Below are 24,993 nucleotides of genomic sequence, written 5' to 3'. Positions count from 1 at the left end.
CTGGCATGGAGATAATATAGCCCCTCTTTATTTTGTACACTTAAAAAATCCAACCCTGTACATTACTCAGTATAAATTATATCTCGTCACTAGAATTTTGTATAGCAAAAACAGTACATGAGAACAGGAGCAAGACTACATATTATTCATTTTTTAAACCTGTGTAAATGAACAGTTGGTCAAAAGAGGAGAAATTGTGCAGCTTTAGAAAATGAAGATGCACTTTTTAACAAGGAAGGCCAGTGGTACCTGGGGTGGGTTAGAAGGGGGTAGTCAGTAGGGCAGAGAGGTTCTCCTGCCCCTCTGCTCTGCCCTGGGGAGACCACACCTGGAATCTTGTGTCCAGTTGTGGCCCCTCAGTTCCAGCAGGACAGGGAACTGCTGCAGAGAGTCCAGCGCAGCCACCAAGATGCTGAAGGGAGTGGAGCATCTCCCGTGTGAGGAAAGGCTGAGGGAGCTGGGGCTCTGGAGCTGGACAAGAGGACACTGAGGGGGGACTCATTCCTGGGGATCAGTATGGAAAGGGGCAGTGTCAGGAGGATGGAGCCAGGCTCTGCTGGTGACAAGCAGGGACAGGACAAGGGGCAATGGGTGCAAACTGGAACACAGGAGGTTCCACTGAAACCTGAGAAGCAACTTGTTTGGGGTGAGGGTGTCAGAGCCTGGCCCAGGCTGCCCAGGAGGTTGTGGAGTCTCCTTCTGTGCAGACATTCCAACCCGCCTGGACACCTTCCTGTGTAACCTCATCTGGGTGTTCCTGCTCCATGGGGGGATTGCACTGGATGAGCTTTCCAGGGCCCTTCCAACCCCTGACACTCTGGGATTCTGTGAAGATGTTTGATTTGTTCTCAGAAACTCCAGCTGTGACTCAGTGAGTTTGTTTTCTCCCAGTAGCTGATGTGTGCCTGTAGCCACAGTAATTGTAGCCAGCAGCAGTGCCCGTTTAAGAAATTCCGCATATCAAATTTTGAGTGCATTTTCATACTGCTTTGACTGTCGATTATAAGCTCTCACACCCCGTAACCCAGCTGACATTCCCGCTTTGGTGTGTGGTGCTGTTTGTCGCAGGCCTTGAGCGAGGCACAGAGTACAGCTTCCGAGTCGCTGCGCTGACCGTCAACGGCACCGGACCTGCCACCGACTGGGTGTCGGCAGAAACCTTTGAGAGTGACCTGGACGGTAAGATCATAAATGTGACCATCGTTATGGTATCAAAACCATCACAACTCGTAGACAGGGCACAGGAATGTTTGATTGCCTTCGTTAAACCTGATTTCGTTCCATTGTTTTGCTGCATTCTAATGATACAATGTGCTTTATTTTCTATTAAGTGAGATTAATTTTTATTTTCACCTAAAATTCTTACTAACACAATTAAATGGCTTGAAATTCAACCCCGCCTCTACACTTCCTAGCAGTATGTGCTGGCATTATGTTTTTCTCCGCTAAGGAACATCCAGTTATGAAGGACAATGTCAGTGATACAATATTTAAATAATAACATAAGACATATAATAACAATGGCTCGATTTTTATCTTCGTCAAATGTGAGCGAGATGCCACAGTAGGAGAGAAGCAGCAGAATTATTTGTCACCCACAGACCTTTGCAATCTTACCATTGTGTTTCATTGCTCCCATGTGGCCTTAAAATATTTTTCCTGCCTTTTTTTGTTTGTTTGTTTAAATTTCTTGGACCTTTTTTCTAAAGGGAACATTGAACCCACAGTAACTGGTAATTTGCCACAGGAGAAGAGGGAGATTGATTCTATTGTCGGTACTGGTAGACTAGTACAGACCGTATCTTCCATCAGAAATTAAGTGTTTTCCACCGAAGCCGCAGATTCAGACGTGGTATCCAGAGCCTTGGTAACATCTTGTTTTCCCAATGCAGAGGTTAACAAGCAAAGCAGAAAATGTCCTGTGAATAATTGTGACCTGTGATAGGTGATCCAGATGTTTTGTATTCATCACACTAGGATTATTTGCAAGGGGAGACCTGATTCTTGCAGATTTAAAAGGAGAAGAAGTGTGAGTGTGTCCCTTAATCCGCCATAGAGCGATGAGAATGGAAGGAAAGTGCCGTTTTTAATGAAAGAGCTTCAGTCGGTGTCTTAGGCAAACATGATGCTCAACTTAATATTTTGTCCTCTTTTTGCTTCACTCGCTCTATCAGGAACAGTGCGCACCCCAGTGTTACTAGTAGAGTTCAGGTTTGTAGGTATTTAAATTTGCAGTCCTATAGGAAATCTAAATTTCTTTATGCAAATGCCTTACTATTAATAAAGCAATAAAAATTCACCGTTAAGACAATGTAACATGGTATTCATACCATTCTATATACACGCATGAGATATTTGCGTGTGTGCATACTGGAAGGAAAGACACGTTTTGCTTTACTTTCCTTAGTAAGCCCATGTGCATAATTTTAATACTGTGCAAATGTATTTACAGTTAATCTTTATTTCTCAGATTCAATAGACACGTAAGGCATAATTCCTTTTTATTCCATGGCTGGTTTTCGTAGCATTGTCAATGTAAAGGGGAGCCAGAGTGTTGCAGTTTAGTGGCCGTAGTGTTCATAGGTTCGTACCAAGGTTCTCTCCGCTGCATGAACTTCTGTGCAGTTAAAAATGCCATCTCTTATATCACGATTCTGTCGCTTTTCTGTATTTAATAGTTGTGAATTTTAATTGATCAGCTGCCTCACCTGGAGACCATAACCTCCCTGGGCTTGCAGGCCGATGGCCTATTATGATGCAAATAATCCTTTTGTGGTGCTTTATTGAATGTTTTGACCGAACTGCAGCTTGTTTCATTAAAGTGAAATCCCCGCAGGAAGCAGAATCTTGTTTTGGAGTGAGAAACTCAGCACAGAATTATTTACGCTCTGTCACCACCCGGCAGGCCCCAGCGACCTGAGAATGTACTTATTTCATTTTTGAGAAGGTAAAACAAAGGTGTGGACATTTGTAGGTAGGGTTTGCTTTTAGATCACTCTTAAGTTGTAATCAACGTTGGAGAAAAATCCTTTCGGTAAAAATGAGAGGGGATTTCAGTGACGTATTTTGGAAATCCTGCTGTGGTGAAGGATCCACGTTCCGTCCCTGGGTCATCAGTAGATTTGTGCTGCTTGTCGGGGAGGATTTGAGCGCGAGGTGTGGCCTCTGAGTATTCCTCAATCTTGTGCTGTGGATGTGTCATCTCCTCGTATATTTGGGGAATTATCTGCAAGAGACTCCAGGATTTAAACAGCGACAAGCGTAGGACAAATCACAACCAACCTTTGCAGCAAAACCCCCTGAGTTTTACTGACCATGTGTAGAGCTTTGGAATGCTCTTTTTAATCCTACAGCGAGCTCAGGAGCCTCTCCTTCATCATCAGTGTGTGTTCAATCTTTTAATGCCCACAAGTAAGTTGTATGTTGGAACTAAAAGTAGATCGCTTTGTGGAGAGCGGGACGTGATAAATTCAACACATGTTTTGAAGAATTAGAGAGAAATGCACAAACATCAAACAACTCTGCCTTGAAGCAGCTCTGATACTTTTCTTCAGTACGACTGTCCTCTCTTCTAATGAGGATCTATTAAAATCTATTAGTGTGTGAAAATGTGTTAATTTCTTCTCTGTATTAGAGTTTTTTGCTCTCTCTCGTACACTAAAGCTTTGCAGCGCACTCATTTCAAAGCCGCAATGCTGCGTTTGCCCTCGCAGCTCTTCACATCATCACCTTTATTTAAGACAAATGCTGTAAAAGCCTCATTTTTCCTGAGCAGAGACTCGTGTTCCGGAAGTGCCGAGCTCCCTGCACGTCCGGCCGCTCGTCACCAGCATCGTGGTGAGCTGGACCCCGCCGGAGAACCAGAACATCGTGGTGAGGGGCTACGCCATCGGCTACGGCATCGGCAGCCCACACGCACAGACCATCAAGGTGGATTACAAGCAGAGATACTACACCATCGAGAACCTGGGTGAGCTGCTAGAACTTAGTAAAATCCCAGGCGTGTTTTTCAGAGAGTCTTCTTTCCTTATTCAGATATTACACATTTCAGATAAACTCAGTTTTCTACTGGTAGAGAATGAGGCAGAGGAATAAACATTTAAATTAAAAACAACAATCCAAAGCCAGAATCCGAAATTCACCAGGTTTGCAGCAGAGTGCATTTTGATTTGATGCTTTCCCTTATGACAAAAACTCCCCTGCCGAGCAGCATTCCCTTATTCTCCAGAACTTCCCACAAAAACAACTAAAATATCACCCAGGTACAGCGGCATCTACTTGAAAAGAAAAATATAGAATCATAGAATTCTCTATGGTGGGTAAAACATCCTGAAAGCAAAATAAATGCTACTATTGCAAACTGTTGAGAAGTTTCATAAAGTTGGAGGCTTGATAATGCTATGGCAGAGCAACTTAAAATGTTGATTTTAAAAGGTTTCTCCTCACTGCTGTTTTTTTACTGTACTTAAGATAGATTTGCTGTCAGCGTGCGCTTCCGCTCTATGAAAACTATCAAACACTAATGTTAGGCTAGTTAGTTCATGTATTTCACTTAAAAATAAAATACCGAACAAAGAGAAAACGGAGAAGCAGAAAATAGGCTTCACGAACGGTTTGTGCTAAAAATCTATTGAATTTTTCCCTTTCAGACCCCAGCTCCCACTACGTGATAACTCTGAAGGCGTTTAACAACGTGGGGGAAGGAATCCCTCTGTACGAGAGCGCGGTGACCAGACCCCACTCAGGTAACACCCGCGGCAGCTTTTCCCTCCCGCACAGCCCGGAGTTGGGATGTGATGACACTGAACTGTTGGGTTGTTCTTTATTGTAACCGATTGGCCTCACTGCTTCAGGGTCACGTGTTTCATCCCTTTATTAACCACCAGAAACTGGTTTCGTTTTTTAAATTACACCACTTACCTTTCAGCTGTGTATGGAGGTTCTCTCTCAAAAAGTTACCGTTACGGTAGCACAGATTGTGTGGGTGCAGTTCTAAAGGCATTGCCCCTATTGGTTGGTTTTAACAGACAAGCATAGGGGGTTTTTGGTCTTTTACTCTGAGATTTTGAATACAATGTCTGTGTTTTCTTTTTCTAAGTCTCAATCTGCAGTCACTTACGCTAAACAAGTTCTTGACTTTTTTTTTCATCTTGTAATACATTAATGGAAGATTTTAAGCAGAGACATTTGCTCACGAGTGGGCTATTGCAGTGCTATGGCTCACCGTGCTCCCTGACTGTTAGCTATTTTGTGTAGATGTTAACACTGCTGTTTGGTTCCATCTCCTAAAGAGCAGGAATTCTTACAGCTTTTAGAGAGGACATTGGAATTGCATTTTCTTCAGTTCTTGGCAATTTGTATGGTACTTGGAACTTGATGGCCATGAACGCTCTTTCAAAGATGATGGGAGTTCCCTGTAACTTTGCTGAAGTGTTATTGACCCATCTAGACAAGTCCAGCTCTTTTTCCCCCTCCCTGTTTTCTGGAAGAGGAATCGGGGACACTGAGGGAAATAAAGTCAAAGTTAAAATTACTGGATGCTTGGGGTTGGTTGAATGTGCTGAACACAAATACAATTTGGTATATATATATGTATATATTAGCATATATATGTTGTCTTACTGTCTTAAGAAGGGAACACGATGCAAGAATAATTTTATTAGCCAGTCTTATGTCACCTATTAACTCTGGCTTTTCTCTCTTTTTCTCCATTTCTCACCTCTCATTTCATTGTACTACCCTGCATTCCCCCTTTTTTGTTTTCTTTTTTGTTCACATTAAAATGCCACCTTCTCGCTCTTTTAATTACGATACACAACTTTTTGCCCATCGATTCCGTAGACACTTCCGAGGTTGATTTGTTTGTTATTAATGCTCCATACACTCCAGTGCCAGATCCGTCGCCCATGATGCCGCCGGTGGGAGTTCAGGCTTCCATCCTGAGCCACGACACCATCCGCATCACTTGGGCAGACAACTCCCTGCCCAAGAACCAGAAGATCACGGACGCTCGCTACTACACCGTGCGCTGGAAAACCAATATTCCCGCTAATACCAAGTACAAGGTACCGGAGTTTCGACACCGCTAACGCAGCTGCGTTTTTTTCAGTGCGAAATTTAACATTTAAGTCGGGCTTAAGTGGAAGCTGAGAGTAAAGACAAGCATCTAGAAAAGGGTATAGAGTGTGCCCATGTTTATTTGAGTTGCCCGGGCTGAGCTCACATCAGTCCCGCTCAGTTAAGTTATCCCTTCAAAGCCGTTTCTTGGTTTAGTTTAGTGGTTGGTTTTGCGTATGTGTGTGAAGGAGATTGAGATGGGGAGTTGTGTGAGCAGCTCTGGGAAGGACGGCCAACACTTCAGAATTACCCTCTTTCCCCAAAAATAAGACACGGTCATATATTAATTTTTGCTCCAAAAGATGCTTACTTTTTTACATGTATAGTTGCCTGGACACTATTTAAATTGACATTTTTTATTAATTTGTAACTAGGGCTTATTTTTGGAGTAATGCATCCTGAAAAAACATGCTAGGGCTTATTTCCAGGGTAGGTCTTATTTTTGGGGAAACAGGGTACCTTCTGCTGTGGAACCACAGACACGGCGATGGCCCTTCTGCTCGACCCTGACGTGTTGGCCATGTCTGGCAGATACGCACGGGCCTGCCTTCCGAGGAGCCAGAACGCATTAATAAGGTTTGCGTTACTAATTAACAAGGTTTGTGTTACTAATGGCTTCGCTCCAGCGAGCAAAGGCCTCTGAATTTGTGGGGTGAGTCACGCAGGGAAAATATTTACCCTGCCGGTTTCAACTTTTGTTTTACAACCTTTTCTGGTCATGCAAAGTTGATAACGAACTTTCCTTTGGGAGCGAGTGGGTGCACAATAGCTGACGATAACTTTGTGATATCCCTGCCTGCCTTGATTTCCATCTCCTGTTTTGATGTGGAGATTCAGGGCTCGGTTTATTGGTTTGGATTCTTATAGTCAGATGGTTGGATTTTATTCAGTTTTCAGAGTTATCTGGAGGCCCCAAAAATGCTGACTGCAAATTTCACATTTGAAATGAGGCTCAAAGGAAATGGTTGTTAAATTGGAGCTCCCTTTATGCTCTTGCCGAGCAATCTTATTACAAACCAGATTTTTTCTTTTTAATTGAAATGAAAAGCCGTGTTCTTCCTCTAAAGGCGAGTTATTTATGAACCCACATTCCTGAGTCATGTGCAGAGGCCGTCTCGGGAGTGATTTATATCATACTGCAGTTTCATTAGTTAAATGCTTTCCAAAAAATGGTGGTAAATGAAATACTCCCGTTGCTGTTGGTGCCAGTGGTCAAGGAGTTTTATTGTGGACCAAAAATAATACGTAATGGTGGAATATAGTTCAAAATTACTCATCATAAAAAGCATTTGCCCAAAAGGACTTAAGTTTGAGAACATTTGCTCTAATGATTTTTAAGCCGTGATGTCTGGAGAACTCACAGCCCGCTCCTCTGTCTTGGTTTAATCATGAATCCTGTTGGACAAGAACAAAGAGCCGTTGTTGGCGGAGCAGAGTCGTCCTGCTCGCTCCCTGTGATTTATCGCAACCTAAACTCTTCAATCTTAACCTGGATCTTTTAGGAGAGTATAAAAGGAAAACAAATTTGACAGGGTAATATTTATGAAGTTTATTTCTAGCGGGTGAGCGGGGTTTAGTATCAGGGGACATGTTGTGATCTCAAAAAACAGTAAGTGGTGTTAAAAAGTGAAGCGGAGAAGTCACACGCTCCGGTTTAGCCTTTCATGTGTCATTTACATTCAGTATGATGCGCAGGAAAACGAAATACCAAGTTTCCAAGGCATAGATGAAAAATACAAATGAGGATTCCCTGCCATGTCTACCTGGCAAAAGACACCTGTGAACAAGCAAAATACTCTGTACAAATCGAAATCTGGCTTGGCTGACGGCTTCCCGAATGTCACCTGCTGGAACAAAACACCTGCTATTGATATTAGGGAAATAAAGGGGTGCAGAATTTGGCCAGTGTTATTCATCGAGTGTGCGTGGAACATGCATTTATAGACCCCTGCTTGCCTTGAAGAAGAATTGGCTGCCAACAGCTGTTTTCTGAAGGCAGCAGTTGTATGTGGTTGTTATACAGCCCTGCCAAATACTGAAGCAACCAACTCCTTAATTCTGTGTTTGCATTACTGTAGGTCACGGTAAGGAACGTATGTATATTTGTTGTTTGGTTGGGGTTTTTTTCCCATAGGTCTCAAATACTTTATGTTTAATTCATGTATAACAACTACCGGATATTTTAACCCAAAGGTTAAGAATTCTACCCAGACGGCTGTTACAAATCGCACTATAAACCATGTGTAGTTTCAGTGCGTGATCCTAGACAACCAGTTTTTGCTGAAAAATATGGGCCTGTTACTAAACCTTCCTTATCTTCAGGTCTCTCAGCACCTGTACTTTCAGTTGATTTTTTAAAGTATGTTAAATATTTACAGAAAATTATAACAGGAGCGTGAAAGGCAGATATTTGGAGAAGGCCTGTTGTTGTTAGCTGGCCTTCATTGTTTTCCCCAGCCAGAGGAGTTAATGAAATGCTGTAAATGAACCCCCCCAAGCAGACAGTGATTTAAGCTGCCGCATAACAAGTGTGCTCTGCACCTTGTACTGCTCTCTTGCTTTTTTTTTGAAATGTATAATTGACTGCTATTAAATGCTCTTGCTGATTACAGAAAGAATTTCTAGTTTAGGATAAAACAACTGCACATTAACACTTGATTAATGAATTTGCATGACAGAGCAAAACCCGTACGGAATTAATGCCCGCGATGCTGCAATGTTTGAAACACCTGAGACGAGGCTGGGGGAGCTGGGGATGGATGGTTTCAGTCCAGAAGTTCCTGACGCGTTGCTTTTCTTCCAGACCGCAAACGCCACCACTTTGAGCTACTTAGTGACCGGGTTAAAGCCAAACACCTTGTACGAATTCTCCGTGATGGTGACCAAAGGTCGGAGATCGAGCACCTGGAGCATGACGGCACACGGAACGACGTTTGAATACGGTACGCGACGAGACGAATGAAGTCGAGTCTGCCAGAATTCTGGAGGAGGGAAAACATGTATTGAAATTATGCTGATGAATAATTGCTGGGGGCTTTTCTTCTTTATGGTTTAGTCAGAAATTCTGATTAAAAAACAACAACGTACTTCAAAATTCACAGGGATGATTGCACGCAAAAGAATTTACATCAAATTACGGAGGAGTAATGAATAATGTACCACAGTTCACAGACAGGAGAGAATAAAGAAGCATGTTAATAGCATGTTAATCGCAAATACAAAGAAAATACTTCAGCAAAGAAGAATTTCAATTTGCTGTAGTTACGATGATAATTACTACAGACTTGGGAAGTGCACGAGGCAAATGAAGTTTTAAAACATCCCAGTAGAAATGAAGCCATCCCAGTTAGACCTGAGTTCTTGTTCTTCAGCAGGAACTGCTCTTGCTGCGCTGTCAAAACGCCGCACTGTCCAGGTACAGAAAAGAAAAGGGGTTGTAGGTACCGGCAGGAAATCGGGGCCTCCGATCCTGCAGTGGGAAATGAGGTTTGTGCAGTTAAATGTACTGCTGCTCATGCTGGTGTTTGTGAGTATTGGAAGCGTAAATACAAAAAGAGCCCATCCACGTGACCTGTGGCACTCAGCCTCAAGGAAAATACAGCAGAAATAGCAAGCGTTGGTGAGTTCATCCAAACATTCCAAACCAAGAAATGATAAAAAGGAAAACCAGGATAAAAACAGAACGCTCGTAACTTGTTCTGAATCTCGGAAACCCTTTGTGAGCTTCAGTTGCTTTAGTTTTCGTTGGGAATCCACCAGTCTGGACCGATGCTTTCCCATCCCAGTTATTATAAAATGCCCTTCCCACAGCACAGCACTGTATTTGGTATTTTGGCTGACAGACGTACGATTCTTGTCCGTGCCTCTACACTAAGATGAGAGATTGCAGAGGTCGCACAAATAGAGTTCATAAGAGAATTTGAAGCTCAAAAAGCACAGGAGCAAGAGTGAGATGCAGGAGGTCTCATTTCATTTCAATAGAAGCCACATTTCTAGTTGGGCTGGTTGTAAAGAGTACTTGCAAATATGACTTAAATCTTGGGAACTAAAAAAAAAAGGCAAAGTGTATTTTCTCCTAACAGATCTTGTGATTTATATTACTCGCCAAATTCCTGAGCGTGTGACTCATTATTTTTGAATGCTGGTGAGCAGCAGCGTTGTACAGGACTTGCTCCTCAGCTAATGCCCAAGATTTTCTATGTATTTATTTTCTCTGAAGCTTCCTACAGGGCCTTGATTGGTGCTTCACGTCTGTCCATTTCTGTGGAGCAGGTTTTTAAGTATTTGGGATAATAGTTACAGTAACTCTTGAGCTTTTGCTCTCCCTGGTTTCCTCTGTTCCTGTTACTCTGCACAGGGATAATGAGGAGCCATCTCAGCGGACGGACAGATTAATTCCTCATAGGTAATGCACAGAAAGCTCTTTAAATGCAGAAAGCACCGTGTAAGCACTAAATGTTACTATTATAGTATTAAATATCCAAGGCGGATTTACTTTGCTAAAAGGTGCCTCATTAGAAGTCTCGGGTTTTTCATCGTGGGGCCTTGCGAACCGTGGCTGGTTAATGCACCTTTGGAGACGCTGGAAACCATTAATCTGAGCCCCAGCTGGAAGTGGAGCTCACAGCCAGAGAGTCTCCGATTTCAGGTCTTCTCTGGAGCAGTTTCCTGAGTTTGGGCAGGAGGCTGCGGGGGAAGCAGCGCTCCCCGTTCCTTCTCTCAGCCTCGCTCTGCCAACCGGGGAAAAGGGTTGAATGGTGTTCAGCAAAGATTTCTGGATTTCCAGTGCTGCGGTGGTGCAGATTTCCTCGCCAATCACAAATAATTCTTCACTAAATTAAATCAGCAATTACAGATTATGATTCGCCACCTCTGGTGGATTTACCTCGCTCACATTGGCATTTCTAGGTCCCGCCATTAACTTGCAGATATGGAGATACTCTGTATATCTGTACATACGGCATGTGTTTATTTCATCAGCTCATGTAATTTTTACCATGACCAGACAAAGTTAGAAGCAGGGACCTCCTTACAGAGATGCCGCACACCACAATGGCATTTGCCAGCTGGAGTACACCAGTAGGAGCGCTGCGCTGGGATGGTGGATGTGTTGGAAGACTGAACATTCAGCGTTATTATTATTGTATTTTTCCAATGGTGAACCAGAAGGGAAGGTGCTTATCCAGTGAAGGGGGCAGCCCGCTTCTCACAGCCTGTTGTGGTTTTCCGTTTGCAGTGCCGACTTCTCCTCCCAAAGACGTGACGGTGGTGAGCAAGGAGGGGAAGCCCCGCACCATCATTGTGAACTGGCAGCCTCCGTCCGAAGCCAACGGCAAAATCACAGGTGCGGTGTGTGTGAGCGATATTGCGGATATAAGACACGCGGTTAACGGCAGAATCCAACCTGCATAACTATGGGAACATGTTCCGGGTTTAATTTAGCCCAGAGCTAGCCAAGAGGTTTAGATCTTCTTTGTCAATCTTTTTAGTAGCTCAGATTAATTATTTACTTTTGTACCTAGTAAAAATATATTAAGATATAAACCAACTGCAGTGTGAAATTGGAGCCTAACCAGAAATATAATTGAAAGTTGAAACAGCTCTATAACCTTTGCCTTCATCAGCTTGTGCTGTTATAATAGATGCCTCCAGAAATACAGCTGTAATGCATCTGGCCCATCCGTATTTCATTTGGAAGACTCCATTCCAGAGCTCTTTGTCATCTTCGTGTCATTTTGTGGGCACAGAACAGACTTAAAATCAGTTTATTAGTCCCCTGGCATAAGTACTAAGAGTAAACTGTTATTCGCCTGTGAAACTGCATCATTTTCATGGCAGACAGATCATTTCACAGAAACTAATAATTAGTGTTTCAGTAATTTCTGTTTGGAGTCTCCTTCCTCAAGGCTTTCACTTCAGTTTTCCTTTTTACCCCAAGCTTTAAGCTTTTAAATCAGGTTTTATTGACACATAGTTTGCAGCGTATGAGTTAGTTTGCTTTTATTTTCAGAATTACCATGGTGCAGAATGAAACCTTTGAAACCAGCTGGCGTCTGATTAGGCGGGAGTCTAGCGCAGGTTCTAGACAGGAGACTAGAACTAATTAGATCCCTTGAAAGGGCCGAATGCTGGAGACTCTCAGCCTTGAGTAATTGAAATAAAGTTTTATGCAATGTGTAAGACAGACCCGTGAAAGGCTGCAGGTAGGACAGAGGCTGTAACAGGTACATGCTTTGTCTCTTGGGCTGCTCTTCTATATCAAGCCTGTCCAGGGTTATTTTACTATCAACAAGATGTTTGCTCTGTACAAGAAAGGTTTGACGGGAGAAACAGGAGCCGTTGCCGTAACTGTAGGTTAAAGGCTGCGGTCGCAGGCGGTCAGGGGGTCGTACAGACGGGTGAAATGTAAAGCACAAATATCCCCGGGTTATAGATGCTCTTGCAAAGATCAGCCTTTCGTCTTAGATCAAGCGCGTGCACAAGCAAGGGAAGACAACGTACAAAGAGATCAGCCTTGCCTGGCACGAAATGATCGTATGCATTCCATTTTCCAAGTACAAAATCTCCTGGCAATGTCTGTGAAGGAGAACCTCACATTTATTTACATGCATTGAATGAAAATGTATGTATTAGTTTTGGCAGGGACGCGGGGGCTGGGTGCCCTCTGCTGGGGACGGCCAGCGCCGCCACCTCGGGCTGCAGGAATTGCTCATTAAGTAATGCCGTACAAACGACATGATGATGTAACTGCAGCACATCTGTGGAACAGCCGTCTTCCCAGCTCTCATCTCCTTTTCATGGGGGTGGGATGGATGTGAGATATGAACTGTGCTGCTCTGGAGTCCAGATGCTTGTGCCTCAGTATAGCTGCTGACTAATTAGTACGGTCATAAACTAACTCAGTAGTCCTGTGCCACTATACTATATAGAGAGCTTTTAACTGTCACTATATATAGATGTATATGTTGCTGCTTCTTAGACAATTTACAGATATGTTGCTGTGTGAGCTCAACAAGTAGCTCTGCTTCTTATGTAACAAATGGTACAAAGCTTTGACTTTATATTGCTTTGTATCTACAATATATTTAATAACAGATCATAAACACTTCCCATAGCTTTCTTCTTTGGTGTGCAAGAGAACTTCAGTTCTCTTTGTATTGTTGTCTTTGTTAATAAACTGAAAAAATAATTTTAAAAGTGCTGAACATGTCCTTTAGCTGTGCATGATAATGTTATGTTGGCTTAATGTTAATTATTTTTGATAAATATGAATGGTTTGAGGATTTTTTAATAATAAGAGCTTTATGTTATTTGACATTATTTGATCCGTGAACAGGTAGAGATAATTTCTCCGTATTCAAAAATAATGTTGATGTTGAAATTGCTTTTTTTCTCTTAACATGTATTCTTGAAAGGTTTAAAATTGAAGATGGGAAGGATGTATCATATTTGAATGTATTCTTAGTCTTTGAAAAAGTAGGAATAGATGTTCAGAAAACCCATAATCCTTTAGCTGTGCAAATACCAGTAGTACATTTTCTTTGAGATCCTGGCACTACCCAGTTCTTTCAGGTCTAAAGTTGTTCTGCTTTTTCCCTCCGACAGGATACATCATTTACTACAGCACGGACGTGAACGCCGAAATACACGACTGGGTTATTGAACCTGTGGTGGGAAACAGACTGACCCACCAGATCCAAGAGCTGACCCTCGATACCCCGTATTACTTCAAAATCCAGGCCCGCAACTCCAAGGGGATGGGCCCCATGTCCGAGGCGGTTCAGTTCCGAACACCCAAGGGTAGGATAAATATCTTTCTTCTCATTTCCCAAACGCAGCCTCTGTAAGGATAAGATAGCAATAGCGTGAATGTTATATTTAAACTAGAAAAGTCAGGAAGACAGTGGAGATGGACTGGAATGAAATGTCGTGTTGGATGGCTCCTGCATGTAGTTAATACACGTGGAAATGTTGCTCCGCTGTTGGATTGGTCGTGTTGTTTCAAAATTACCAGTGGGACAAGTCAGCTCGTTATTAACGCCAAAGGTCCGTATCCTAAATGGGCTCTTTAGAAAAGCAGTTTTGAGTTGCTTTAAGGTTCCAGGTGGTGTGTGGAGTTGGTAGCTGGATGGTGTCAGGGGAATCAGTGACACAACTGCTTGGTGCTGGGTAACTGGTGGCATAGGACAAATGCCTGATATCTTGAGAAAAACGGACTCTAAGGAGAGGTGAAAAAGTGAGGAGTAGAATTTCTATCACTACTTTGTTTGGGAATGAGAGCTCTGGCCAGGGCGCTTATGCGATGTGAAACTTTAAATTGTGTCTCTCGCTCCTTCAAGGCTTGTGACCTTTCTCTTGTTTTTCCTTCCCTGTGCTTGCCCCACTAGCTGAGTCCTCAGATAAAATGCCAAACGATCAAGGTAAATGAACAGCCACGCTTTCTCTTTTATCCCATCCTTCACACCGTGTTTTTCCTGTCCATGTGCTGTTGCATTTTTGAAGTGAAACCAATATCTCGAAGCGTAGATGAGCAAGTTCCTGCGGTGCTTGTAGTAGCGGAAGAGCGGGCAGCGCTGGTTGGGTGTTAGGAACGTGGAGGGATCTCTGCAGTCAGATGGGCCAGGGTTGTGCCAGCGGGTTGTGCCGGAGCTGAACCATTCTGTCAGAATGCGTTTGGATTAGGTGATGCTCCTGCCAACCTGTGCCAGGGCTCTAGAGCTATAATTATTTTCATAAGAAAGGAAACTCTGTCTGCTCTGGAAAGTTTTTCTGGTCGGCTCATTGAGGCTCCAGACTCTCAAAAGCCCTCAGGTTTTAAAATGCTGGCTTGAAAAACGGTGGCTTTGAGTTGAGTGCATTGGATTAGAAGGTGAATGTCTCAGGGCTATTTTTGGTTTCTTCCAAATAACCTACAAGGCCAATAAAAAGGGGAGGAATTAGTCTACAGGCATGAATTTCAAAGGACATTGGCAATCAGCACAGACGTACAATTAAATAGATCCTAAAGTGTTGAGAATGAATTTATTTTACTTGATTTTCAACTTGTTGCTTAGAAGTAATTACTTAAACATGCTTTTACATGTTGTGTACCCAATAAAGCAGACAGTAAACAGTTACGGAGTAAATTAATATCCAGAGACGCTGGGTGAGATTCAGGATGGCTGTGGGGAAGCAGATGTTTAACGGGCAGGGAACAGGGGAAGGTTCAAGTGCTTGCTTTATTTAAAACTTGCTGGTTTGTCTGTTGCACCATAAATTGTAGCCATCCTTACCATCCTGCAGTCCTGTACTCTCCTGTCTTTTTATATCTTGTTATCTACTCCATTATTTTATGTGATCTGTTAACTTCAGTAGCAATTGTTTTCATTTTCTGTCATGGTGTTATTAAGGATATGAAATTACAGTTGGCCAAGCAGAGCTCTTTGCAGAACTCAGGAGGGAGGAGGAGGGAGAGGGAAAGGGAGCCCCAAAAATACACACTCATTCCTCACAGCCTTTCATGCCCTTTCATAAAAGTGTTTCCCAACACACAAAAAATACTACACTTTAGTGCAGTACCTCTCTTTCAATTATACTATATTTCATTTATTCCCCTAATACTCATAATTTCTTAATGTATGACAGTTATATTTGAATAATTTGACTATATAATAATAATAATTTATTAATGCCTATTAATTTATGCAAATGTATCATAGATTATTTTGAATTATTCCATTAATAAGATTATTTTGATTTATTTCAGTAATTAATAATGATTTCATTTTTATTATTTTATCTTTTCTGCTATTTGTATTTTTCTTTACACATCACCAGCTAACAGGATTTTTACTTTTTCCAAACAGCTTAATAATGACACACCTAATTACTTTCACAGAAGGTTCAGCTGCACAGACAGGAGGAAACTCACAAAAATGGTTCTGTTTCTAAAATCTGAACACTAGTAGTGGCTCCTAAGCTTAGTGACAGAAACAACACAGCAAACGGTTTGTGCCAATAACTGTGCCATCTCCTGTTGCAGCATCTGGCTCCGCAGGGAAGGGCGGCCGCCCGCTGGACATGGGCCCGGATTACAAACCCCCGCTCGGCGGTACGTGCTGCTCTAAAGCTTTGCCTGGAAAATACAGGGGGGTCTGTGTTCTGCTGTGTCTTACCTTCAGATATCCGTGACATCTTCCCTAGTAACTTCTCTTTCTGATGGGGTTGTTCCTGTGCCAGAATTGGTCTCGTTCTTCTTTCTTCATGTTCTTACCTCCTGTGTGGGGAACATGGAAAGAAAATCTCATTACACACGTTTACATTTCAGACTTGAAAAGCAGATCCCGTTCCCTGTATAGTTTGAAATAGCTGCCCTAGTATACCAGCAAAACTTATTTGGAAAGATCATCGTAGTAGAGAAAAGAAATCTCATCTCATCTCATCTCCTCCTTATTAGCCCTGCCCATTGCAGAAGCCTTGCCCAAGATTACACTCATTAGCGTTATAGAAAATGGGGTTTTTCTCAGCGGAAAGTGACCACTGTAGGATCCTGATACCCATTCGTGTGATGACTTGGTCCAAGGAAAGTGCCTGTAGTTTTGAGAAGGGCCCAGGTTAACTCTCCTTAGACTCTAAAGCTATTTAGCTATTAAAACAAAAAATTTTATATATATATACATCTATATATATAAAACACTATATAACAGTTATCCAGAAACACAGATGACAAAAATAAGAAGTGAGCACTTCACTAGACATCCTAGCAGACAGACCACCTTTCTCATTCGACTGATCTGTATGATTCCAGAAATCTTTCCTGGGCACTCCTTGCTTTTGATGGATGTTTTTTCTCTCTGTTAACCCCTTTTTCCCCCCCGCAGGCAGTAACAGCCCCCATGGAAGTCCCACCTCTCCCCTGGACAGCAACATGCTCCTCGTCATCATCGTCTCTGTCGGGGTCATCACCATCGTCATCGTGGTCATAGTCGCCGTCTTCTGCACCCGGCGGACAACCTCGCACCAAAAAAAGTAAGATATCGGTGTGGAACTTTGCCATTGTGTTTAGAACATTCTCTTAATAACTGTAAGGACTGCAAAGTTAATTTTTTTAAATGAAAGTTGCGCAGCATGTGGTGGCATTTGAGACAAATGTCATGGCACCAGAGCTGCGTTCTGCTTTGTCAGATGGAAAATTCAAAGGTTCGTCCCAGTGGGCGGCTCTTGCTCAGCTGGGCACAAGATCTGAAGGATCCAAGGATCAGTGCAAATTTGCCTTTCTCAACAAGTGAAAGGAAACTACATCTCAGACCGTGGCATTTGTTTTCCTTCCCAAGGAAACGAGCTGCCTGCAAATCAGTGAACGGGTCCCACAAGTACAAGGGAAACTCCAAAGATGTCAAACCTCCTGACCTTTGGATCCACCACGAAAGACTCGAGCTGAAACCCATCGATAAATCTCCAGATCCCAATCCCATCATGACCGATACCCCTATCCCTCGCAACTCCCAAGACATCACCCCGGTGGATAATTCCATGGACAGCAATATCCATCAAAGGCGGAATTCCTACAGAGGTGAGCGATCAATGAGTACTTCAACCATAATATTTAAAATAAAATACATTTTCCTATGTCTACTTGACATCACTTCACTGACATATTATTCAGTATCTTTGTATTTTCCAAGTGGGGAGTTGGTTTTGGGTGCCTAGTTTATAAGACCCTCTGAAAAGGATGGGTCACTTGTTTTAGTGAGAAATCTGAGTGCACAAGAGTTAAATGATTAATTTGCCTTGGTAAATACTGATTAGTAATCAGAAGATCATCTAACAAGTGTTTCGTATTAAACTGTTGAGAGACGCGTGTGACTTTTTTAATTGGTCAAACACAGATTCAGGTTTTGGTGCTTCAACCAGCTCCATCTCCCTGCAGCGCTAAATAACCTTCCGGATTTTTCCTTCAGGGCACGAGTCGGAAGACAGCATGTCCACGCTGGCTGGAAGAAGGGGAATGAGACCCAAGATGATGATGCCTTTTGATTCTCAGCCACCTCAGCGTAAGTCAACAGCCCTGACGTGGGGAGCAGCCCAACAAGGCGCGTTGATGCTGCACGCACGGGCATACACGCTCACGTGCTGCCTTCCTCCGGCCTCCTAAGGAATTCTGTCCAGGCTGCAGGGAGACAGCTCAAGGACGACATCCCGCATCCCTAATGGTGAAGGCATCCTTAGCTCACGTTAAAAGGAACACTGAGCGAGGAGTGTGCACATTGAGCTAATGAGATCAGAGATCATCACCCGTATCTCCAAAAACTCTTTGCTGAGTTCTAACTGCAGCATTCTAGTTACTATTTTGATTATTTTCCCCTCACTGTGTCACTGTACACTGAAGGGATGCTCCATCTTTTTGCCCCCTCGTTCAGACTTGTGAGGCCCTTCTGGAGTTATTTGCCATCAAATAGTATTTAACTACCCCACAGACTGTACTATTATTGACAAACTTGGAGACTGCACTGATTGCTTCTGGGTCACTGAGAAAGATAATTGATTAAAACCAGTCCCAGCATTGATACCTGGGGAATCTCCTGGTGACTCTCCTCAGTATATTGACATATATTTACTGGTGCTGTCTTGAAACTGTGAGCTTAGAGAAGTGGGATTTACTTTTACAGGAGTCACACTTGGTCTTTTCTAAACGACCATTTTACCCTTATCTGCAATCATACTGAAACATTAAATATAACTGCTGTCCTGAGGAGGATGTCTGGTTATTTCTTATCTATGTATTTCCCTATTGTTTAATGATGATTTAAGCAAAAGTGCCAAACTGAAATTTTGTTGAGTAGTTTAATCGTTATTAAGAAATATTTCCAGAATTAAACAATGTATCTAGTTTTCAAGTGATAAGTCTGAGATGGAAGGGGACTTGGCTAAAACCTCGTAAGGACTAGACAGAAACCCTGACTTAAGAACACACGTCAAATGCACAGAAGTGAACAGGCAGTGACAGAACTGTACAGCAAAATTACACAGTGCTTAGTTGGTCTGAGCTGTAGAGTTCCCTGAGCTCTATAATCATGTTCAGCCCTCTAGCCACGTAATGATAATGATTGAAAGCCTTGCTGAAGACCAGTGGTTTCTACAAATAGAAGTCATTAAAATGTTTATGTCTTAAAAATCGTTAAGCCTCTTACCTTGGTGATGCGCACGAGAAGTGCTGGTGTCTGTAACGCCCATTGCCTGTGCCTGGACTCCTGATCGCTGAGCTTTTGTGGGTTTTTCCTCCCTTTCCCGGTTCCCTGCGAGACAAAGTGGCATTTTAATCTTGCTTGAAACTCTTAAAGAGAATACGTGACTTTTCACATCCCCTTGAGAGCTCTCACAGGACTGACATCTAGAACCGAGCGACTGCCCAGTATTAGAGTTTAGTTGCTCTTCATTGACAGGAGGTTCATAATGACATCGGCGTAACTCAGTGGGAGAAATTGTTCATTGGCAATAGCTGCAAATCTCTACACCTATGGCCTCCGCTGATCGTTTCCCATATCCCGTCCTGCTGACAGCCTGTTCTCCAGGAAAGGGGGAGCTTCGGGGGGTCAGGTTTGTTTCGTCAGCCTTCGTGTTCAAACTGCCTGCGTCAGTGCAAGAGGTCTGACCTGCAGTCACACTTACAATGATGGATTTGTGCATTATGCCATTCCTAGAAAGTAACGTTCAAAAGCAGCACATGTGGAGGATTTCCAAAAATGGTTCAAAAGAGAATAACCAACCACAACCTTTTTTCTCTTTATGGTGTCAGTGGTAGCATTCCCCTCCTGTTTTCTGTGTTGAGACTCTTTCGTTTGGAAGACTTTAAGCAATTCAGTATTATAGGCTGTCCTAAGAACTAAATTCTGCACGTGCTTTTCCTCCTAGCTGGGGAGAACTGAGTTTGTTGTCACATCAGGGTGAGGGCAAAGGATGATTTACATTCAGTATAAAATTCATGTCTCAAACCGGAAAAAGAAAATAGCAAAATAACAAAAGGAAGGGGAAAAGAAAAAGAGGCTTTTGGGTTGAATTTATTGGAGCAGAGCTTTACTAAGTCTGCACCAAGTGTCTTGCCCTACTCTTACCCTTTGTCTTGCATTATTTAATTAACCAAAGATGCCACGTTTCGTTACAATGGCAAGAAGTTCAATGACAGCCAGAAATTATTTTGGAATTTGAGCTCCTAGTTCTCCTGTATTAGTTCTGACATTTATAGCGCAGGGTGAAATACATGGAAGGTCTAAAGGGAACTGACCTTTTCTCAAGCGTAGCAGAAAGCGCTGGAAAGATTCAGCCGAGAGAGATGTACTCTGTGCCCAGGGCAGTGAAGAGCTCTGCCTCTCGGGGGGGCTGTGTATCTTGGCATGAAGTGCTGGAGCAGACTTGGAAAATCGGTGCAGAACCATCATCTTGGTGTCACTGGAAATCTCGCTGCATGGCTCTGTGGGAGAAGGGAGGGACATGGTGCATTTCAGGACATACACGTGCATGCGTGTCTGTGCATTAAGCATTTTTCTGTCTTGTGTTCACCCACAGCTGTGATTAGTGCTCATCCCATCCATTCCCTCGATAACCCTCACCATCATTTCCACTCCGGCAGCCTCGCTTCTCCAACTCGCAGCTATCTCCATCACCAGGTCAGCCCGTGGCCCATTGGCACATCCATCTCCCATTCAGACAGGGCCAATTCCACAGGTGAGATACAAATCAGCAGCGAGATTTTGCTTGTCATGGAAAAAATGAGTGAAACGTGGAAATCAAACCCTGAAACGTGGTTATTGTGGTGTTCCATGAAAGACAGAGAGATTTAGTACAGTAATTAAGTAATATTCCTTCACAGGCTGAGTTTTCTCTAGACACTTTCTTGTGTAGATCAGATGTTGACCCTTGAGATACGTGATGATGAAAAAGAGGCTTAATGTTTCATATACAACTTAAATAGGAAGATTCCTTATTCTAAACCCTTCAGACCAGGAATCTGAAACAGCAGTTTAAGTCTAATTTGAGCCACTTTATATGAAAACTAATTAGTCGTGTTTAAAAGTGAGAGAGGACAGAAGTCCAGACTTCACTACTGAGAGCTGACGTTAGTTAATCATCCTGAAGCACGCAGAATATTCTGGTGTTTCCTATGCAGCATTTTCAGGCTTGAAGCACAATCATTTGCCATATTTTTTATAACGTCTCCAGTGCTCTGTGAAATTCTGAAGCAGCACTGTGGCTAAATCGCGCTTAGGTAACAGCTTGAGATGAAGGGAATTCTGAGCTTGTCTAGTTTAAGGTCTACATTTTCATTACGGTGCCACAGCCAACAGCGTTGTCTGCTGTTTTCTTATGAAAACAATTCACGAGGCTGCAAATGTAAGGCAGATAATACGATAGAGGCAGAGGTTTCCCTTCTGGTTTTACACTGAAGTGACAGCTCTCATGATCCAGATCTCACGTGTGCTGTGAGTAGGATCACAATGCCCTAAATGCCAGCTACTGTCTGTCTGTATGCACTACGCTGACATACACTTAAAATATACCAATTAATAATGCCGATACTGGGAAGTATTCAAGGACAAAATGAGAATGAAGGTTTGTGTTCTAGGATGCTTATCATCTGAGGTCTTATTACGGGTAGCTGCTTCAGTGCAAAATTGTTGATTTGGTATTATGCCTGTGGAGTCATTCCGTTCTCAAGCTTATTTAGTTATTAGACAGCCACTGCCGTTCACCTTAAGACAGGACAGTTACACAGAATTGGTGTTATACGCTACACAGTTAATCTGTGAATTCACTTCTTAGCTTCAAACAGCCATCTTGGAAAAGGTGCTTGCAAAACCTACTGCTTTGTTTCCAGCTGGCCACAGACAGAAACGCTGTTAAAGAAAATAAACCATGGGTTTTCTTGTCTGTTGTAGAATCCGTCCGAAACACACCCAGCACCGACACCATGCCGGCCACCTCGTCCCAGCCGTGTGCTGAGCACCAGGACCCCGAGGGCTCGGCGGGGCCTTACCTGGGTGCTGCGCCGGAGGAGGACGCAGCTCAGACCCTCCCGACCGCGCACGTCCGGCCCTCACACCCGCTCAAGAGCTTCGCGGTGCCGGCGGTGCCGCCGGCAGGGGCCGCGTACGACCCCGCGCTGCCCAGCACACCCTTACTGACCCAGCAAGGTTAGCTGGGAAACTGCCCCAAACAGAAACAAAAGGGGTCTAAGATGAAAAGTTCCTTGAGGGGGGAATAGACTTAAACTGGGGAGTAGACTTGGGCTTCAAAGAAAGTATGTCAAAGGCCAGACTGAATTTTGTTGGTATCATTTTCAGTGCCCTTTGTGTTATGTCCATAGAGAAAGTAGACAAAAATTCAGGACTGCATAATTTGAAGCATTATAGAATCCTTTTTAATTCCCCATTTTCAAGAGTTTTCTGAATACGCAGAACTAATTAGCGCTATATATTAACGCTAATTATATAACAATTTCTTTTAAGCTCCTAACCATCCAGTTCACTCGGTGAAGACTGCGTCGATTGGGACTTTAGGAAGAACTCGCCCCCCCATGCCAGTGGTGGTTCCCAGCGCCCCTGACGTGCAGGAGACCACCCGGATGCTGGAGGACTCGGAAAGCGTGGTGAATCGCTCTTTATATCATATTTTATATCACATTTAGTCCTGTCTGCACTGAGAATTTCACAGGCAGGTGATAATGAGGCATCTGACTTCCACCAAGTGCCATTGCTTGTTATCCATATTAAAAAATCTAGCGCAAATACTTTTACATAAGGCTGTAAATTCAGATAATAAGCACTTAAATCGCAAGTATTAGTGGTGCTTCCTAAATTTGAAAATGACTTAAGGTACCTTCATTGCTAATTATATAACACTAAACAGGTGAAGTGCTTCCAGCTATTCCAGCCCACAAGCCCCACTTGAAAAACAATCAACAATATTTTGGCTGAACTGAGGCTATTATTAATATTAGCAGAACATAAAGTTCTCCGAGATTTGCTTTCCTGCCTCCTTGCTGGTTTCTGCTGGCTGATCACGATTCCCAGAGGAAAAAAGATCCAATCTATAGCATGAGATTAGAAAGTTATTGGAATTGATTTTGCTTTTTTTTATGAGAGCCTGTAGGGATGGGCCTGAGTCCTTCTAGCTCACTTCTATTTATCATTGTCAACAGTTGGCAGATAATGTCTTAGACAAAGGACAGAGAGGACTTGTCTGGGACAAGGCAGATGACTTGGTAAACTGGAAAGCGCCCACTGTGATTGTTTCTATTTAAATGAAAGAAAAGGGTTGTATCTAGAAGCAGAGGAAAGGAGATCCAAGTCAGGACTCCAGTTTTGTGGAACACAATCAGCTGAGAAGTAGTTTCAATATTAGGTTTAATAATGAGCCTTAAATACATAGAGACAGGAGTTCTGCTGCTTCTGAGAACAGCAGATTTGAAAACTAAACCATGCTGGGAAAGGCCTGGGCAGCTTAGGAAAGGTTTTGAGATGCACCAGTTCCTGGTTCTGTCTACACACACAAACAGCTACCAGAATTGTGTTATCTATGCGATTCTCTACCGCAAGAAAATGGGAAGCTAAACAATTGAGGCTAAAAGTGGAGTATGATTTTTAGCAAGCATAACGATTCTCACAGCAGTTTTACTGAAGTGGCTCCTTTGAGCTTTTTTTCTAGTTAAGCTGGGAAGATTTTTCTACAGATTTTTCCTTTGGTTCAAAGGAAGCTGTTATCTTGAAGCAGGAATTGATACAAGGAAAACAGATGAGATGATCACAGTCGTAAGAATCAGTGACAACATGAATCACTGTTGCAAAGAGATCTGTATTAAAACAAGGAGTTGTTTCAAGTTACTGTAACTGTTGCTAAATCTGCTTATTCATGTGTCAGGGTCACAATCTACACCAGAATCACTGGCCGTTTCTTCTTATTTCATAATTGTGTCTCTCTTTAAAGAAAGGCAGTCACCTTGCCAATAATAACAGCTCTTTATCTCGCCCAGAATTACGAACCGGACGAGCTGACCAAAGAGATGGCCCACCTGGAAGGACTCATGAAGGACCTTAACGCCATCACTACAGCGTGACCACCCGCCCCGGGACACGACTCCAGACACTTTGCAAGTCTTGGGACTCAGCCTTGGAACACAAGGAATTGTACAGAGGAAAGAAAAAAAGATTAAAAAAAGATAAAAAATAAAGAGGGACAGCACACGAGAGCATGGACGGAAAGCAACCGCGCCAGCCAGCGCGTCCGCGCTGCCGCCGGGCGGCAAGAGGCGACCTGTCTTGTCATCCAAGTCATTGCCACGTGGGATTCCACGGCCGTGCAGGACGGGCCGAATCGGCATCCAGACAAAAGGAAAGCAAGTGGACTTCGTGTTGGGTTTGTTTGGGTTATTTTCCTTTGGGTCAGGTTTTGTCTCAGTGGTGTGATTGCCCTGCCTTTTCAGTGTTGGACATTGGCATTTATGTACAATTTCTGGTTTTGTTTTATCTTTTTTTATAAAAAGGAAAAAAAAATATTGTAATCAAAAAAAAAAAAGAGGAGAAACTGTTGTTTTCCACAGCCTAGACTGACGTTTGACTGCTTGTTCTATTGTGTATGAAAATTCATTGCCAGCGTGGGTTGTTCTGTTTTGTTTTATATTCTGCGTATAACGACGTCCCCTTCTGGCAGTTAATCCATGGCCTTTTGGGATGCTGCACTGCTATTTGTAAGCTTTTTTTATTATTTTTATATTATAATTATTAAAAGCCTGACTTTTTCCTCTCATCACTGTGAGATTACCGGTCTGTTTGAATTGAAATGTAATTTGAAAGGCTTGTTTGTCGCTTTTTGTGCAGTTTCAATATTTTAAGTGGGGGGGGAGAA

General features: G+C 42.9%; 1 protein-coding gene across 1 annotated transcript in view; it reads left to right on the top strand.

The window, feature by feature from the left end:
* The window catches only part of NEO1 (neogenin 1), a gene marked incomplete at its 5' end in the record, with an annotated part of 156,458 nt that extends 131,691 nt beyond the window's left edge, over positions 1-24,767 (top strand). Inside the window, 16 exons of the mRNA XM_080351601.1 lie at positions 1,069-1,179; positions 3,776-3,970; positions 4,650-4,745; positions 5,842-6,065; positions 8,921-9,059; positions 11,354-11,461; positions 13,723-13,917; positions 14,505-14,537; positions 16,139-16,211; positions 16,981-17,124; positions 17,430-17,668; positions 18,057-18,149; positions 20,659-20,817; positions 22,029-22,283; positions 22,599-22,735; positions 24,122-24,767. Coding sequence (XP_080207727.1) covers positions 1,069-1,179; positions 3,776-3,970; positions 4,650-4,745; positions 5,842-6,065; positions 8,921-9,059; positions 11,354-11,461; positions 13,723-13,917; positions 14,505-14,537; positions 16,139-16,211; positions 16,981-17,124; positions 17,430-17,668; positions 18,057-18,149; positions 20,659-20,817; positions 22,029-22,283; positions 22,599-22,735; positions 24,122-24,205 — 2,285 coding nt within the window. The 3' untranslated portion in view covers positions 24,206-24,767. The remainder of the gene's footprint in view (positions 1-1,068; positions 1,180-3,775; positions 3,971-4,649; positions 4,746-5,841; positions 6,066-8,920; positions 9,060-11,353; positions 11,462-13,722; positions 13,918-14,504; positions 14,538-16,138; positions 16,212-16,980; positions 17,125-17,429; positions 17,669-18,056; positions 18,150-20,658; positions 20,818-22,028; positions 22,284-22,598; positions 22,736-24,121) is intronic.
* Between the last annotated feature and the right edge of the window lie 226 nt (positions 24,768-24,993).

This window comes from Nesoenas mayeri, assembly GCF_963082525.1.
Source record: "Nesoenas mayeri genome assembly, chromosome: 11".
In the NCBI taxonomy this organism is placed as follows: Eukaryota; Metazoa; Chordata; class Aves; order Columbiformes; family Columbidae; genus Nesoenas; species Nesoenas mayeri.
Note: the sequence above shows the minus strand (reverse complement) of the source record. Positions and strands in the feature narration are given on the sequence as shown.